Here is a 16646-nt window from a genome sequence, read left to right on the forward strand (position 1 = left end):
TATTTCATTGACCTGCTGTACCTAACCAAAGAGGAAAAAAAATGCTTTCCTAGAACCCGCAATTTTTTTCCATGACAGTACATTATACCTCATCAACACAATATAGGTAGCATCCAAAGCAGAATGCATCTTGCATTGTAGAGCAGGGGATGAGAAACTAGAAAACTGTTGTGCATGTTCAAGTTACATTATCGTTATCAGCCTGACTACATCCACTGCAGGGCAAACTCTTCTCCCATGTCTTTCCAACTAACGCTGTCCTTTGCCAGCTGCGCACACCGCATGCCCGCAAACTTCTTAATCTCATCCGCCCACCTAACTTTTTGCCACCCACTGCTACACTTGCCTTCCCTTGAAATCCACTCAGTTGCCCTTAAGGACCAGCGGCTATCTTGCCTTCGCATTACATTCCCTGCCCAAGCCCATTTCTTCCTCTTGACTTCGGCTAGGATGTCATTAACCCGTGTTTGTTCTCTCGACCACTCTGCCGCTTCCGGTCTCAGCGTTACAACTATCGTTTATGTTTCGATAGCTCGCTGCGTTGTCCTTAAGCTTGAACCCTTTTCGTTACGTTAATCTTCTCATTTTCATTTGGTTTTTAACTTTTGCATTTCAGTCCAATGTTATACTAATATGCATTGTTTTACGCTTGTTCTGAAAGCACGACTCCTGTTTATCCTTCGACTCTGGGACCTTATTGGCATTAGCAATGAATGTACGAGGGCTAAACTAATTTGATTTGAACCATGAAGGCACTGCTGTCATGGGCATATCAGAAACTAAACAGCACAATGCCCTCGAAAGTTAATGCATAGACAGAGATGCCTTCTACTCTTTACAGTTAGTACTACCAAGCAGAAAGCATGTTTTCACTATATGGGAGACATGTTAAGAAAACTGCATTTACATACCTCTGCACAAACAGAAAGTTACTTCGCTTTGACTGACATCCTTCTGGTGTTATTCTTGGTTTGTTGTAGCTGATGGAGATGAATTTCTATGGCACAAGGGCAGCTGTGGCCAAAGAGTGCCATGGCACAAGGTAGTTTTCATTTCACAAGGCGAGGTCAAAGACCCATTTCCCCAGGCATTTCACCCTAAACCGAGCACCAAACAACGGAAAGCTTGTACCCATTGTATCACCGGTGGGTACCCGGCGGCACTGGGGATCGAACCCCACACCTCCCGCATGCGAGGCAGATACTCAAACTACTAGGCCACCGCTGAGGTCGATTTGCTTCGTTGCAGCCTATAACCAATTTAAATAAAAGTGTTAAACCTACTATTACTCATTTCATTTACAGCGGGCACCATCTGACAGTATCAGTTTCACCATAATGTGGTCTACCTGCAAGTTTTTCGGTAAGCCTCTCCCTATCAGTGGACTTTGAATGATATTCCTGCACGAAAAAATTGCAAGAGGAAGGGGGCGGGAGAGGTATCGCAGAGTTCAATACAGCAAGTGCCAGTCAGTGAAATAGGACAAGACCATGCTCGTTTGCTTAAGTTTATTACTCAAGGTATACACAAATAGCATGGTAGAAGCTCAAGACGTGGCTCTGAGCACTGAATATATGTGGTGCATGGTGAACGAGAAAAAAGCAAGGGGTTGTGTCCGCTCATGGCAGCACCACGCAAGACTCTCAAACAGCTAGCACGGGCATTTATGAAAGAAGCATTCCCATTGCTAAATCGTCGAACCCTGCAAATTAAAAGCGACCGATACAAAAATGCCATAACAAACGTAGAAAAGAAAAACAAAAAGCTGTCAGAAGTGGCAACAAAAGAAAACAATGCACTTATGTACAGCTTAGTGAAAACAACAAGGTTCGCCGCATGAAATGTGGCGTCGGCCGGCTCGCAGATTAACTGGGAACCGACGCAGCACGCGAAACTCTAGGACATGCTAGCGTGCTTCGCGAACACAAGTTGCAAGCTCAGTGGTGATGTTGAGATTGTCCCACACCCACCTTTGATGCTTAAACATAATGCCTGGCCACTTCCTTTTCACCAGGATGTGTTGATGCAGCCTTGCCCACGACACACTTCCATATTGAGTGCACGTCATCAAGAAAGTATGCACTCAACAATTGATAAAATATACTCAAGGCTTACTTCCTTACAAAAAAAATATTAACAAAAAGTAAGAAAACAAAGTAAGGCAACCAATTCACTACTTCCCGTGCAAATTAAATCCTGTACAAAAAAGTTGTTGCAACGATGGACGTATGGAACACGCACGTCTTTTGCTTACGCACAGGTGCAAACGTTTCATAACACCTCCAATGTCGCCTGTACACGGTGGTAACGAAGTGAAACGAACGAAGAAAAAAATAAAACGTCAGGCATCCTAGAGGCAGTGCCAGAGCGGTAAAGCACAACGGACCAGTGTAACGTGACGCTGAGGCACCAACAGCCTCGCTGCATGAGCTTGTCCGATTCGATTTTTTTTTTGTCGTCACACAGCAAAATGAAGGAGTGGACAACAGGCACAACCTTTCTTCCTTCTCCACGTGGAAAAAAAGAAAAAATGACAAGGAGGAAAGGCTGCCTCCGATGATGAGAAAATAAAGAAGAGGAAATAAACGAAAAACACCGGTCTACAGATGTGGTGGAGATGAGGTCGCAACACACACCACTGTGTGATGAGTCACGCTACACGAAGAAAATGAGTGTTGATGTGAAAAGACAATGTACAACCTGCAACACAAGTCTCTACAGAAGCTTACACACACGCAGCACCTCACTAAAATGGAGGGGGAGAGTGGGTACCATGCCGGCCACTATGTCAGCCCCATGATCGAAGCATTCTTTTTAGCACTTCAGCACAAAGCTCTATGGGTAGCTCACCACTTCTATCCGTACAGCAGATTGCTTGCAAGCCAAACTGCAGCGTGTTACTGCAAAATCAAGTGCACCTGCTTTCCTTAAATGCGTACTTAGCTGGCACGGTTGGTTGGGCGGTGCACTTGAAAATGGCATTTTGATGTGGCAGCAATCTACCGTAAACCAGCTGCACAACTCGTCTCTCGTCCACCCTGTGAACTGGGCCCTCCCTTTTCTTTGAACAATAAAAGTTCCATGCATAGCTCCTTGAGTTTCGTGGCATAAAGATGAGCCGCTGCAAGACCTCTCTCTAGTACGCAGCCCAAGACTACAATAAAATGAACACTGTTGGGTCAGACCACAGCAACCATCAGTAACTGACTGACCACAGCGAATACAATGCAGAGGCACTCGCTTGTAATCTATGAGCACATGGTCAATAAAAAAGGACCAAGTCCGTCTTCAAGCACTCTTGCATCAGCTTGCTTCTCACTCAAAAGAGCGGCAACTGTAAGTCATCCTTAGAGTTTGTAAACCGTAAAAAAAAAAAAAAATCAGCTCTGCATTGTGAACACCGTACTAACAACCCAGCAACGCTGTGCACCCTTTTGCAAAGCTCCTTTGACATCATGAAGGCTTTTCTGAGGAGAAGCAGGACAGGAGAGAGAAATACAAAAAAAAAATATAAGAAAAAAATGCACCAGGGGATCTTCGCTGCTGGCTGTACACTTGGCGTCGCAATCAAGGAGGACAGCAGGAGCTCCAACACACACTTGCACACACCAAAAAAAAAAAAAAAGAACGATAGAAATCAGGGACACTGTTGCTGCTTCTGCTGCGGTGCAGGCAATGGGGCAGTCCCACCCTTTGCCTCTAGGATACAATGTTTAGAGAGACAAAAAAAAAAACAAATCGGGAAAGATGGCGACTTGGACGAGGAGGCTCCCCTAGGCAGCTATGGTGCTGCTCGAAGCGTTGCGCCTCAGCCGCACTGAAATGGAGAAAAGAAAAAAAAATGCTGTATGCAACAACCTTCCCATAAAGTTCACAACAAAGCACACTCGTATCAGAAAGAGAAAAACTGAGGCAGCATGACACTCTCAGAGGCCTCTAAAAAGACATCCCCTAAATACAGTGGACTTTCGTTAAACGGAACCTCAAGGGACCGGGAAAATATGTTCCGTTTATCAGGAGTTTCGTTTAGAGAGAGAAGGTTGAGAATTTCGCCATCCGTTCCACGCTGCTAGGCCCTGACGAGACAGGTGTGCACGCAGTTGGCAGTCTCCGCGGAAGCGGATCTCAAATGCAAAATCTAGATAATAAAGAAAACGGTACACTATGGGCACAGACTTTATTGCACAAAAGCAGTAAGCAGTGAACTTTTTTTTTTTCAAAGCACTACTGAAATTAAAAAAAAAAACGTCAATAGTCCTCTTATTACGCAGAAATCAGTGGGAACTGCCATTTATTGGCTTGTAAAAAAGGACTTCATGTTTCCTTGTTTTAGCTCTTGCAACCGTTTTCTTTGAATGGCGCCACCCATACTAGACACGCTGCTCAAAAACAGCTCAGAACCTTCTTCTCGTTGGAAGAAACTCTTCAGCATTTGGACTGCCGATTCCGCCTGTGCAGGTGTCACCACAGGATCAGAGTCGGCAGTCTCGTTTTCGACTTCTTCCTCCTCGTCTTCGCTTTTATTGGGGGGACAGACATGAGCTACAATGCTCTCCACGGTGTTTTCCGGGCGTGTTGCCACGTGACTGTCAATTTGAACATACTCGTCAAACTGTACGCGCATCGCAGCACAATTCTGCAGTAGCAGCTCTTCTTCGGCTGCATCTTGGACATCAAGCTCATCCAGTGTGCAGTGTTCTTCTGTAGCTGAGGCAAACCCTGCATGTCTGAAGCAGCTGGCAATGGTCGTTGCACTCACCTGCCGCCAAGCATCATCAAGGAGGTAAATGGCGTGCAGTACATCGACCCTGTAGTCCTTCCCCTTGTCCATGCATAACAGCATCCTCAGGAGAAGGTTTTTGCGGAAGCGCGACTTGAGCGCTTGGATCACACCATGATTCATGGGCTGCAGCAGTGCTGTGGTGTTTGCTGGCAGAAATTCCAACTGTATGGACTTCAGACCCGGCACAGTTCCATGTCCAGGGCAGCTTTCGACGAGGAATAAAACTCTCGAATAAAACTCACGAGAACAGCGCATCCTCACAATAAATCCATTCCCTGAAAATGGACTGAGTCACCCATGCCTTGCCATTGGCCTGATAAGAAACTGGCAAGGTTGCGACATTTTTGAAGCAGCGAGGGTGCTTCGATTTCCCGATCACTAGCGGCTTTGATTTTTCGCTTCCCGTCATGTTGGCCACGATCAGGACAGTCAATCTGTCCTTATTCAGCTTCTTCCCGGTGCATTCTCTCCTTTGAATGACAAGGATTTTGACGGTAGTAATTTAATTTACAGTGCTGTCTCCTACACCGTAGATGTTCTCTGGGTCGTACTCCTGCAGAATTTTGGGAAGCTGTCTTGCTCGCGAGTCCCCGCATGCTGTCGTGTCTGCAGCGGCAGCCTCCCCTGAAATGGCAAGACACACTATGCCATTCCGATCTTTAAATCTCGTCAACCACCCTTCGCTGCATGAGAAACCTTCGATGCCGAGCTGCAGAACAAATTCTTCTGCTTGCGCGTGAATGAGTGGCCCGCTGATCGGAATGTTTTCACTGCGGGCTCTCCGCAGCCAAACCACCAGGCACTTCTCCAAATCTTCGTGGTTGGCCACCCGCAGTTGTTTTCTTTGAGGGCCAAAGCGTGACGTCCCGAAAGCCTGCCACAGCTTATCCTTGTCCTGAAGTATCCTCGTGAGGCTGCTCTTGGGGACAGCGTAGTTCGTCGCAAGCGCTGTTTTTGTTAAGCGACCACTCTCGAAGTCGTTGATTATCTCCACCTTCCTTTCTAACGTAAGGGCACTGTGAGGTTGCTTCTGCGCTGCCATCGGATGCTGACTTCGCGACGAAATGTCGCAGACGACGCTGAACAGCGGATGTAAGGCTTAAGCGTAGCTTAACACAACTGCAAGCACACTGTGACAGAAGGCAAGCTATGCGGTTGCAGTGTACAAGAAAACCGGAAACCAAAGACGGAAATAGGGAGGGGGGGGGGGGGGGGCAGTGATGTGCACCGCGATGGGGCTGTGCGTGCACGTCAAGTTGCGGTTTCAAGTCTATTTTCGGTTCCGTTTATACGGTTGTCGGACAATTGAGTTCCGATTAACGAGATTTTTTTCACATTGCCTTAATACAAAACCAACCAACTGCGAGGCGTTTGTTCCATTTAAGCGTTGATTCCGTTTAACCAACTTTCGTTTATCGTGATTCTACTGTAAGCCACAGCCTGTTACTTTTGGCAGTGTCCTCCTATTATTGTGATGCACGAGTCCATTCTCTCAACAATACAATCCCCCAGCTTCCAGCTAAGCTGCACTATATACTCCGTTCTATATACTTAGCAGGCAGCGCTGCGGAGGCTGCGAATGGAATGCGTCCGCGAAACCTTATTACTCTGCCATGTATAATTTGTTCTCCTCGAAGCCTCACCTCGGTCATCGTTTGAACGAAAACAAAGAGCAGTATAAAATGAAGTGGTAGCACCTAAAATCACGGTAAAAGCTGTGAGGCGCTCAGTGTTCGGGCCAGTTCGGGCCCTCTGGCTATAATTTTCACTGAGTGTGGACTACTTTTTAGGTGCAGATGGTGTGGCAGCGATTCGCCCTACCAGCCGCGTATCATACCGCCACATGTCATTTTTAGTTCTCTAAGTCTCGATGAGTCGCAGGCCGAAACTGTGGCGATAGGTAAAACGAAGCACAGGTGGTTGTCATTCATGGTACTTGAGATATGTCACACAAAATATGCCATGGTTACTGTGGTTGGGTGGCAAACTACTTTTTTTGGCACAGACTCAGCCAGTGCGAACAGGCACGCTAGCTTTGGCAGCGTTGCCTGGAGTACACCTGGCAGCAAATAGGATAGAATTCATGAAAACGGATAAAATCTCAATTAAGAGTTCACTCCCATCTGTTCTATGGCACAATGTATTAGCGCTACACTTTTCAATATGCAATACAGTCGTTTGGCTCCTGTTTTTCAACAAACCAATCTTGTCCATTTCTTTTTTTACACCAAAATTAATAGCATGCAAATACGCCACTATTTCTCCTCGTGGCGTGTGCTGCCTTTAATATTGCATATGCACACGCTTTCGAGCCAAAATCATTGTTTAATGAACTGCCAAACAAGCCAGGAGGAGAAACCGGAAGTTGTCGAGAGAAGGGAAATGTGGAATTCTGACTAGCCTCCTCCTCTTATGATTGCAACTAGGTTTCAAGAGACTGCCACAAGGTCCTCCTTCCCAGCTTTTTCTTTTCTCAGGGCTGGTGTAGATGACAACTGAGCTGGGCACTATACTGTCACAATGCGCATGCACAGAATCATAAAGCAGAACCAGATGGGCCACAAGGTAGCATATTTTTGGGTTGGCGCTCCCATCTATTTTCATACACATGGCTCTCCGAGACATGTAGTGAACACCAGGGAATGCTGACAGCACACATCTTTTGCACTGCTCTAGTGTTACCACTTTCGAATTACAACTGACTTGATACACTACAGACTAGACTGCAGCAGCCATGTTTGGCATGCACACACATGCACAAACATTTCAGTTTGTTGCTTACAGCCATGCCTTGTGGTTACCCAATTACAAGCTATGCATCGTTAATACCAACAAGAATGCCCCCATCACCTGCACCCCTAACTACCTATACTCCATTTCATACTTGGTGTTCAATGCGGCTGGAGCTGGCATGCCTATTCACGCTGTCTACGTCTGTGCCTAATATCTGCAGTTCACCAATGTTGAAAAGTAGACGACTCAAAATTCAGCTCAATCAAAAGGGACCACTGAACACCTGTTGACATCGACAAAGCAAGCATCTGGCATTGTGACAACACACAAGTACACCGGTTTTCGGCGTCTAGCACTCCGTTTTACATCTCGCCATGCTTTCGCGCTACACCTCATCAAGGCCTTGAAGACCAGGAGCGAGACGCAGCAGAGTGATATTCTTCCACACTCACGCTGCAGTCGACTAGATAATTAAAAACTGAAAGAAACTGCGAATTCGTTCCAATTATTCAAAGTTCAAGAACTTATTGAGTACTTATAGAGGCACAATTTGCACTATTTGTTCCTATTTAAAAGAAAATTCTTGCAATTCAAATACACAATATATAACATACTCCACATCTTTTAAATACTATACTACTTGCCGCCAGAAAAACAGGCTTATTTAAAAACAAATGCAGAGAGGTCATCATGAGCTACTATCTCTGGCATGCTACTCTGCACGAGGGGAGGGAGAGATGGAAAGAAAGAAGGGTACAGTAGGCAACGGCGGGAATAGGGAAGTGCACATGGATGTACAAGCACATTACCCATGAGTCAAATCACAACTGTGAGTCAAGGCTGGTTCTTAAAAAAAACAAAGTAACACCCAAGCAGCTTGCAGTAATTTCCGAGCATCAACACAAGTTCCCAGTACCAATTAGACCGTCTGATCATGGCACGGAGTCAAAATATGCCACGGAGGTGGCTTACACACATACAAAGGACAGACTTGCAATAATGTGATTAATGGTCTCAGGGATAAGAATCTGCCGTTCTTCACTCCAAATTTGACCTGAGATTTCGCCTAGTGGTAACGCACAATATAAAGCAGCATGTCCGGAATGATTTAGACAAAAATAAACGGAGATGCATCTACATATACGCCAGTGAGATGAGCCTGAGGCTGAGAGTAAAACTTCGAACGTAAAACTTATGCCTGTGTCTCATAGAAAAATTTAGGGTCTCTTTCAGTGAATGACAATTGCCTATAGTGCCAATCATGCAGTTTCACATGATTAACTTAAGCGACATTGACCTCAGAACACTGTGGTCTCAATGCAAGTTTAGCAAACTTGCTCCACTCGGCTAAAACACACTTCACATACTTCGTGTTATACACATCAACAGTCAGCTTCCCTGAATAGCAAAAAAAAAAAAAAAGGTGTTGGTTTAGCTCTGGTTAAACCTGGAGTGACGCGATAGCTACAGTTGGCCGAGTGGAACTTGCTCAGTTGAATTGCAAAGTCAGTCTTTCGCCGCTCCATTTTGCTGGGCGTTCCTTCTTCATCTTCGTCCCACTTGACATGGGGCATGCGCACAGCTGTTGCAGCTCAGTTTCGCCAACCTGCCGCGCCGCCGGCAGCAGCAGCTGCTCCGCACCACGTGGCTGGTCACGTGACCAACCACGTGACGGTGGCGGCGCCGCCACGCCATGGCTGCGCGCCACGGTCACATGCCACCGCCACGTTGAGGGCTCGAAATGCTACCGTAATGTAGCTATCGCTACAAAACTCCTGTGTAATGCTAGCATGGCCTTACTCTGTGGGGAATACTGTAGTTTGGATTGCAGCAGTCCTGGCATCTTCGAGCCTAAGCAGATGTGTGCTTGCAGTTCATGGACACACACACCTGCCATGCAGTATGCTATCAGCGCTAATTTAATCTGCTTAACGCCTGACCCAAGAACACTGCTGAACCACACAGTGCCTTGTTTCTTCAGCGCAGAAACTGGTGCACGCACATCTACATGGGTTCAGATGGCTAATATATTGCCGGCATTTCGCCGGGTCACTGTTGGAGGAGACACCTGTGAACCTGCTTCACCTCGCGAAAATGGTGGACAAGGAGGCTAGGTGTATGCACAGCACATTACTGCAGAGAGGTCCAATCAAAACTGCACTTTTCTTCCTCGTGTAGCGGCATGCTGCCAAACTGGCATTTCGAGAGGTGAACTGCGCTCCCTAGAAGCAACAATAAACTTGCACTGCCTGATACAAATATAAAATGCCCTTCAACCGCAAATTTCCAGCAAAAACTGCGCTACACATACACTAGAGTAGAAGTGCACACTCTCACTCACAGCGGTCGTAGTTGTTCTGCAGGTGTTGCGTCACCCTCATGCGCGCATCAGGAACGTCGAATGAAATGCCCAGCCGCAGCAGGGTTCGGTTCTTCTCCACCAGTCGTGCAATCTCCATCTCAATCTTGTTTCCAAGGATCATGGGCCTCTAAAGGAATTAGAGAAAAAAAACACAAAAACACAAAAGTCACCAAGAGCAGAAGCTCAACCTAAAATAGGTGATATCTTAGCACTACGTTGGCTGTACACCTATCACAGCTCCCACAGCCGTGCTCTATAGCATTTCAATGCATGTTTTTACTCTGGCAGTCTCGGGAGTTCATTTTAAGTTTCAGGGCAAGGTTTTCTTTGATTTTATAAAGCATGACCATCACAATCTGCAAGATGCAAAGAAAACTGGCCTCCGAAAACTTTTTGACGTTTCTTAAGCGATTTTAATACAACTCCCTGGTTGTTTTCACTGATGTTGCACTAATTTCACAACAGTGATTATTTCCACGGTCTCTCACTAAACTCAAACTGGGTTCCGCGGCCTGCTTTTGTGGGTTCGCGAGCACCCACACTCGCCTGTACCTCCTTTCCAGCACACTAATGGCGGGCATGCGTGAAGCAGACACAGTACCCGGTTTATTAAAACCCATTTCTGAGCATTACCTCTTTCTCTGTTTCGTGCCATCAGTGTCTGCGCCATCCACAGCACAGACCTTGGTAGCACGCCAAGATGCTGAGCATCAAAAAACATAATACGTTTAGAACGCCGGCAAGGTGGCGTGGAAGTGGTATGGCACACAAGGCAACATGAGGTATTTACACGATTGTAAGTCGACCCCCACAAATCACATTTCCGAAAAATAAAAAAAACTTCCGGGGTTATTTAAGCATGGCCTTCAATAGTTGAACGCAATAGCATTATTCAGTGGCCGGCGTTTATTGCCAGCCGCTATCAGCTGCCGCGCGCGGGCGCGCCCATGGGCACATTCCAAAACGGAAATGTATTAGTCACTGGACTACTCGTCCACACTTGCACCATCGTCCTCACTAGCGCTGCCGCCGTGATCCCTGCTGTGGTCTCACAGCACGTCGTTCTAACGTCGTCATCCAGCGAAATCCCACACTTCGCAAACAGCCACATCACGACATCGCGTGATGCAGCTGAAAATTTTCCTCGCTGCAGCCGCCACACCTGTATCACCCATTGTGAATATCGAATTTGTGGCCCAGCGTGCGGCTGTTTGTTTCTTCGGCATAAAAAATGGCAGCCATCTTGAATGTAGCCGTGAATGAGCGCCAGTTGCTTGGCGGACCTGGAGCACAAATGATGACTGAAGAAGCACTACTTTAAAAACTTGTGAAACGCAGCCGGCAGTAGTCAAATGCGTCAGAGCCAAAAAGAGAGTACGAGTGAATGGCGTCGGCTCTTCCGTCGGCTGCCGACACTCCCCGGCACCGCTGCCGTTCCGAGTGGGGGTGCCGCCTCGATTGGAACAGCAGTACTTCCATAAACTATTAACGCTCCCTTGAGCGCCGAGCGCGCATTTGAGAGTAAAAAAAAAACTTGTTGGACGCTTCAGCTTCCCTTAGAATGCGATTGCGTTATCAGGCCGCCGCCGTTTATCAGCAACCGCAGTCAGCAGCCACGTGTGGGGTGCCAGTTTGCTAGCTGTTTATCGATAGCCGCCATCAGCCGCCGCCTGAGCGCGCGGGTAGGGGATGCCTGTTCTGCGCGTTGACATAGCAGCTGCTCAAAGCCAGCACCAAGAGCGATGCGACGGAGCCACGCAGCAAAAATGCAACCACACTGCAGAATTCCTGATATCTCGTTTTACTCACCTTTACTTATAGTGCGATGTTCTTGTTTCGATTTTAAGTCGACCCCCCTACTTCGGATTTTCAAATTTAAAAAAATAGGTCGACTTACAATCGTGTAAATACGGTAAGTGCACTTGTGTGGGACGGAAGTGTGGGCCGCACCGCTGAGTTAGAGCCCAGCCAAGACAAAAAGAAAGCGTGAGCGCCTGATCGGGCGTTTTTCCGGGCGATTCAATGGCATCGGCAGCACTGGGGCAGAGTTTTGCCACCGGTGAACCCATTTGTGTTGCAAAAGCGGTATCTGTCGAAATGAGGGGAGGAGGCAGCCACATCGTCGTGTGCAGGTGCGAAAGGTGCGAGTGTCTAGGCGACGAATTGCACAGCTTTTACCCGGGTTGCTTGCGCTGGCAGTCTTTGGCGGCCGCTGTCCCGGACGAACAGTTACCACACGTCAAAATCCGAAACTACTGAACCGTTCGTGCTCGGTTTGCCGCTAGTCAGCCGGGCCGCACGCGAGGGCGCCGTTTTATCGCATGTTAGTTCCATTTGCTTCTGACTGCTGGATTTGCGATTGTATTATTGTACATTTATTGCTTTGAGCTGCATACAGGCCACCCTGCCATTCTGAAGGGAACTTAATAACATGAGGCGGGTGGGAGGGGGTATGCGTCTTATATTTGAGTCAACTTTTTTGTTGGCCAGGAAGTGGTGGGATCTGGGAGATTACGTATAGGTGGCAGTATACAGTATATCTTATGTGTTATGACCTTGGCAGTATACAGTATATATATTGTGCGTTATGATTTTTGTAGAGATTTTTTTAGGATGTATTCAAAAAAATTTTCGCATAATTTGCGTGCCCCTTTTTGGAAGCCACAATTTAAAGAAAAAAATGCACAAATTACGAGTGCAAACATGGTACTTACAAAAGTGAATGAAACAGCAAGAAAAAAGCACATGTGGTCGATTCACAAACAACATCAACCAGTTGTGACGACAGATTGTTGTGGGGGGGGGGGGGGGCCTTAGGCACATGTTGAAGGCTGTTGGGGTTCCTTAGGGCAAAAAAGCTTGAGAACCCCTGCAGTAAACGATGCTTCATAAAAACTCGCCGTTAATGCCTGTGATGCCTAACCTGCGTGCACACAATTTTGTTATCCAGCAAAATCACTATGCAGGTCTCTGCTCCCCAAATGCACTTTGCTGGGATACACTTTCGAAAATATCAACTAAAAGCGGCAAAGTTACACAACTGTGCTGTTTCCTGTGGAAATCAGCAAACCCATTCTCAAGGATTGCACCGCGAATTGCGACGCCTCACTAAATCTCGGAGCCAGCATTTGCGACACCCACTTCACATGTCAGTCTGGAACACCTAGTGGCCCCAATGGCTCCAATGGCCCCAAGAGGCCTGCTTGCCAAATTCATTACAGCTGTGTGTTTTTATGTCACTTTATATTTGTAGTGTGCACACATCCTTCATTGCTGCTATTTCCAGAGCTATGCATTTTACCAATCTCAATTTCCACACTAAATGACTGTCTCCACACCTAGCAGCAGCCTCGGAGGGCACTCATAACCGCCATAGCTGCTGCAGTGATTAACAGTAATATATTTGCACCGATCAGTGTGTGCAAGATAGAAACCAGTTATCACGCATGTAATGAATGACTTCCTCAAACAAATCACTCACACAACTTTCCTCAAGTTGCCTGAAGCCATTTCGCTTTGAGCACTTCACTTAACAGTTCCTCACAAAATCAGACTTTTCCCCAAATGGTGGAGACAGCCATTCCTCTACACAGATTTTACCTCAAACCAAGCTCATAAATAAAGAGGAGCCAATGGAAGTCGCATATAAATGGCAGAAGTGGCCCACCTGGTTCGATGCCCTGAGCTCCTCGAGAGACTGCTGGGCATTGGCGGCTTCCACCAGATCCTTTATGACTGGGCCGCTGATGTAGTTGGACTCAACGTTGAGGGACTTCAGCGTCTTGTTCTGCCGCACGGCTTCAATGAGGCGCTGCACAAGACACGACGACCCTCTGTCCATCAGCAACAGCGCCATGCATTCGCTTGTACTATGCATTTATCTATTTTCAATTGGCTATTTTCACAAACTCTACACCCCGCTGCGGTGGCACGCAAACCAATCTACGAAGGATCCATGTGCAGCTACCGTAAAAACCGGAATATAGGTCAAACTTTTTTCAAAAAACCATCGCGAAAAGTCGACCCTCGACTTATATACCGGACATTGGCGGAAAAACTACGGAAGTCTTGCAACAATGGGCGGATGAAGTAAACAGCCGCCATCGACATCAGCAGCAGCGCGACGTGGCATGGCGACATTGTAGCACCGTCATTTTGCGTTTGCATTGTTTCACATTTTGTTTAAAAATGAGCAGAAGCCGACGGCAATTCACCGTCGCCTTCAAGAAAAAGGCGATCGAGTACGCGGAAGCTAACGGCAATCTGGCAACACAGCGCGAATTTGGAGTGTCGGAAAAATGCATTCGCTACTGGCGGAAGCAGAAGCAGCTTTTGGTTGCTTGCAGCAACCAAAAGAAAACTTCATTTCGTGGGCGGACTGCAGCGTATCCAGAACTGGAAAACAAGGTTGCGGATTTCGTCCGGGAGCTTCGTGCAAGATCGCTGCCTGTGACTGCTGAATCCATCCGTTTTTAAAGCGGTAGAGATCGCGCGTGCCTCTGGACTGACGAGGGCGCAATTCAAGGGCTCGCCATCCTGGGTGCGGCGTTTCATGAAAAGGAAGAGTTTTGCACTACGGCGCCGTACTTCTTTGTGCCAGAAACTGCCCGAAGAATTCGAGGACAAGCTAATCGAGTTTCAGCGATATGTAATTGCGCTTCGGCAGCAACGCGACTACATGATAGGACAGATAGGAAACGCCGACGAAACGCCAGTGTGGTTCGATATGCCCTCAAGCCGGACTGTTTCCGAGAAAGGAGCCAAGCAAATCAAGCTTCTAACAACGGGCAACGAGCACTCGCGGTTCACTGTGATGCTCGCATGTACAGCTGATGGGAAGAAGCTGCCCCCTTTCATCATTTTTAAAAGAAAAACATTGCCGAAAGAGGAATTCACACGAGACGTCAATGTCCGGGTTAATGAAAACGGTTTTATGAACGAATCGTTGATGCTGGAGTGGGTCCGGCTCGTCTGGAAGCGGCGACCTGGTGCTCTCTTTGAGCGAGCGAACATGCTCGTTCTGGACTCATTTCGAGGCCAACGTAAAGCAGGCCCTGTGCGACGGGAAGACGGACCTCGTGGTCGTCCCTGGTGGACTGACATCTGTGCTGCAGCCACTAGACGTTGTGCTACATAAGCCGTTTAAAGATAGAGTGCGCGAACTCTATAATGAATGGATGCTGGGCGATAACCCGACTACCTCCACCGGCCGCCTGCAACGTCCACCGCTTGCGACTGTTTGTGGCTGGGTGTCGTCGGCGTGGAAATCTCTCCCCGAAGAGATGGTGCGCAAGTCTTTCAGAAAATGCTGCACAAGCAACGCGCTGGACGGCACAGAGGACGATGCTCTATGGGACGTGGGCAGCGAGAAGCACTCGTCATCGGACTCTAGTTCGGACGACTCTGATTCGGAGTAGCGCTTGCGCTCTTTGTGTCCTTCTGTGTACTGCACACCCGGCCAATTTTTAACAGCATCGCGTGACCATCGACCCGCGTGTTTGTCAGCACCTTATCATCACGGCACGGAGCGGCGAAATAGCGAAAGTAAGCGCATGTGTACACATGCGCGTATCTCGTTTGTTTCGCCGCTCAGCGCCGTTAATAAGGTGCTGACAAGCACGTGGGTCGATGGTCGCGCGATGCTGTTAAAAACTTAGCCAGGTGCACATGCGAGCAGCATTTAAATAAATACTGTCACCATTGTGCAACCGGCTGAGTCGCATTTGTTTCAAGGTAAGGGTGTCTTTCAGTACTTTTGCCACTGAAAAATATTTTTTTCATTTTTAGGATTGCTTAGTTGGGGGGTCGACCTATATTCCGGTCCGACCTATAGTCCGGTTTTTACGGTAAGTTTGCAGGCATAGGGTGGGCGCAGCTGGCAAAGAAGAGGGTCAATAGACATGGGAGAGGCCCTTGCCTTGCACTGGGTGTAGTCAGGCTGATGATGATGATAAGCAGTTCACCACCATAATAAGATAGACAGCTGCTTTGTGTCACTGTGCGAGTCCTTCTGGTGTAAGAAATATAGGCAGACCATGAGAACGGGATGCTTTCACAATGTAGAGGAATGCTTGCAAGCCATGACAGCCGAGTTGTGATTAGGCATCAAACCTACGTTTTGAAAAAGTTTATTTGCTTGGACTGGAAGAGCACATGTAAATCAAGGTGCTATAGCGCTATTTGTTAACAAACATCACTGAGCACACCCCTAACGGGCACATTTCAAGCGTGAATAAGGTAATTTTATGCATGACTGCCCCTTATTATGGCATGCGTGTATGGTGATATGGTGTTTTGTTATCCAAGCAGAGTGAGGGGCGATATAATGATTTCATTCAAATTCCATTTCATTCCGACTCGCTGCACTTCGTTATTCCCTCACTCTCATCGGAATCAGTCAGTCAGACTTGTGGATGGTACTAAGAAGAGAATAGAATAAGGTGGAAGGAACTGCAAAATAGCTGCCTAGCATTCGTTATGCAAGGCCACTGCTTACGACCAAACTGAAAGCACTAGGCATGAGTAAATGTTCCCGCGAAACCAGCGCGCGGAAAAAAAGGTGACCTCAATGTTCTCACCTATATACATGATTAAAAATCTATATTGATATTTAAAATAGCATGTAGTGAATAAAATTTATGAGCACAAAAAAAAAAAGAGGAAAGGGTACAGCTTTAACAGTTAAAACATAAGAGACATCGACTTTTTCAACTGGTTTTTTTACGCAAGCAGCACAAAAATAGCTGCCTCTTCACCACGTGTAGTGCT

General features: G+C 47.2%; 1 protein-coding gene across 5 annotated transcripts in view; it reads right to left on the minus strand.

Moving 5' to 3' along the window:
- Window positions 1-1493: 1493 nt before the first annotated feature.
- Window positions 1494-16646, minus strand: part of tmod (tropomodulin) — a 143356-nt gene continuing 128203 nt past the window's right edge. For all 5 annotated transcript variants that reach the window (XM_077627715.1, XM_077627716.1, XM_077627718.1 and 2 more), the window contains 3 exons: window positions 13546-13689; window positions 9858-10005; window positions 1494-3817 (listed from right to left, as the gene is read on the minus strand). In XM_077627715.1, the coding sequence (XP_077483841.1) occupies window positions 3774-3817; window positions 9858-10005; window positions 13546-13689 (336 nt within the window). In that variant the 3' untranslated portion in view covers window positions 1494-3773. The remainder of the gene's footprint in view (window positions 3818-9857; window positions 10006-13545; window positions 13690-16646) is intronic.

The sequence above is a fragment of the Amblyomma americanum genome, chromosome 6 (assembly GCF_052857255.1).
Source record: "Amblyomma americanum isolate KBUSLIRL-KWMA chromosome 6, ASM5285725v1, whole genome shotgun sequence".
NCBI classification, from domain to species: Eukaryota; Metazoa; Arthropoda; class Arachnida; order Ixodida; family Ixodidae; genus Amblyomma; species Amblyomma americanum.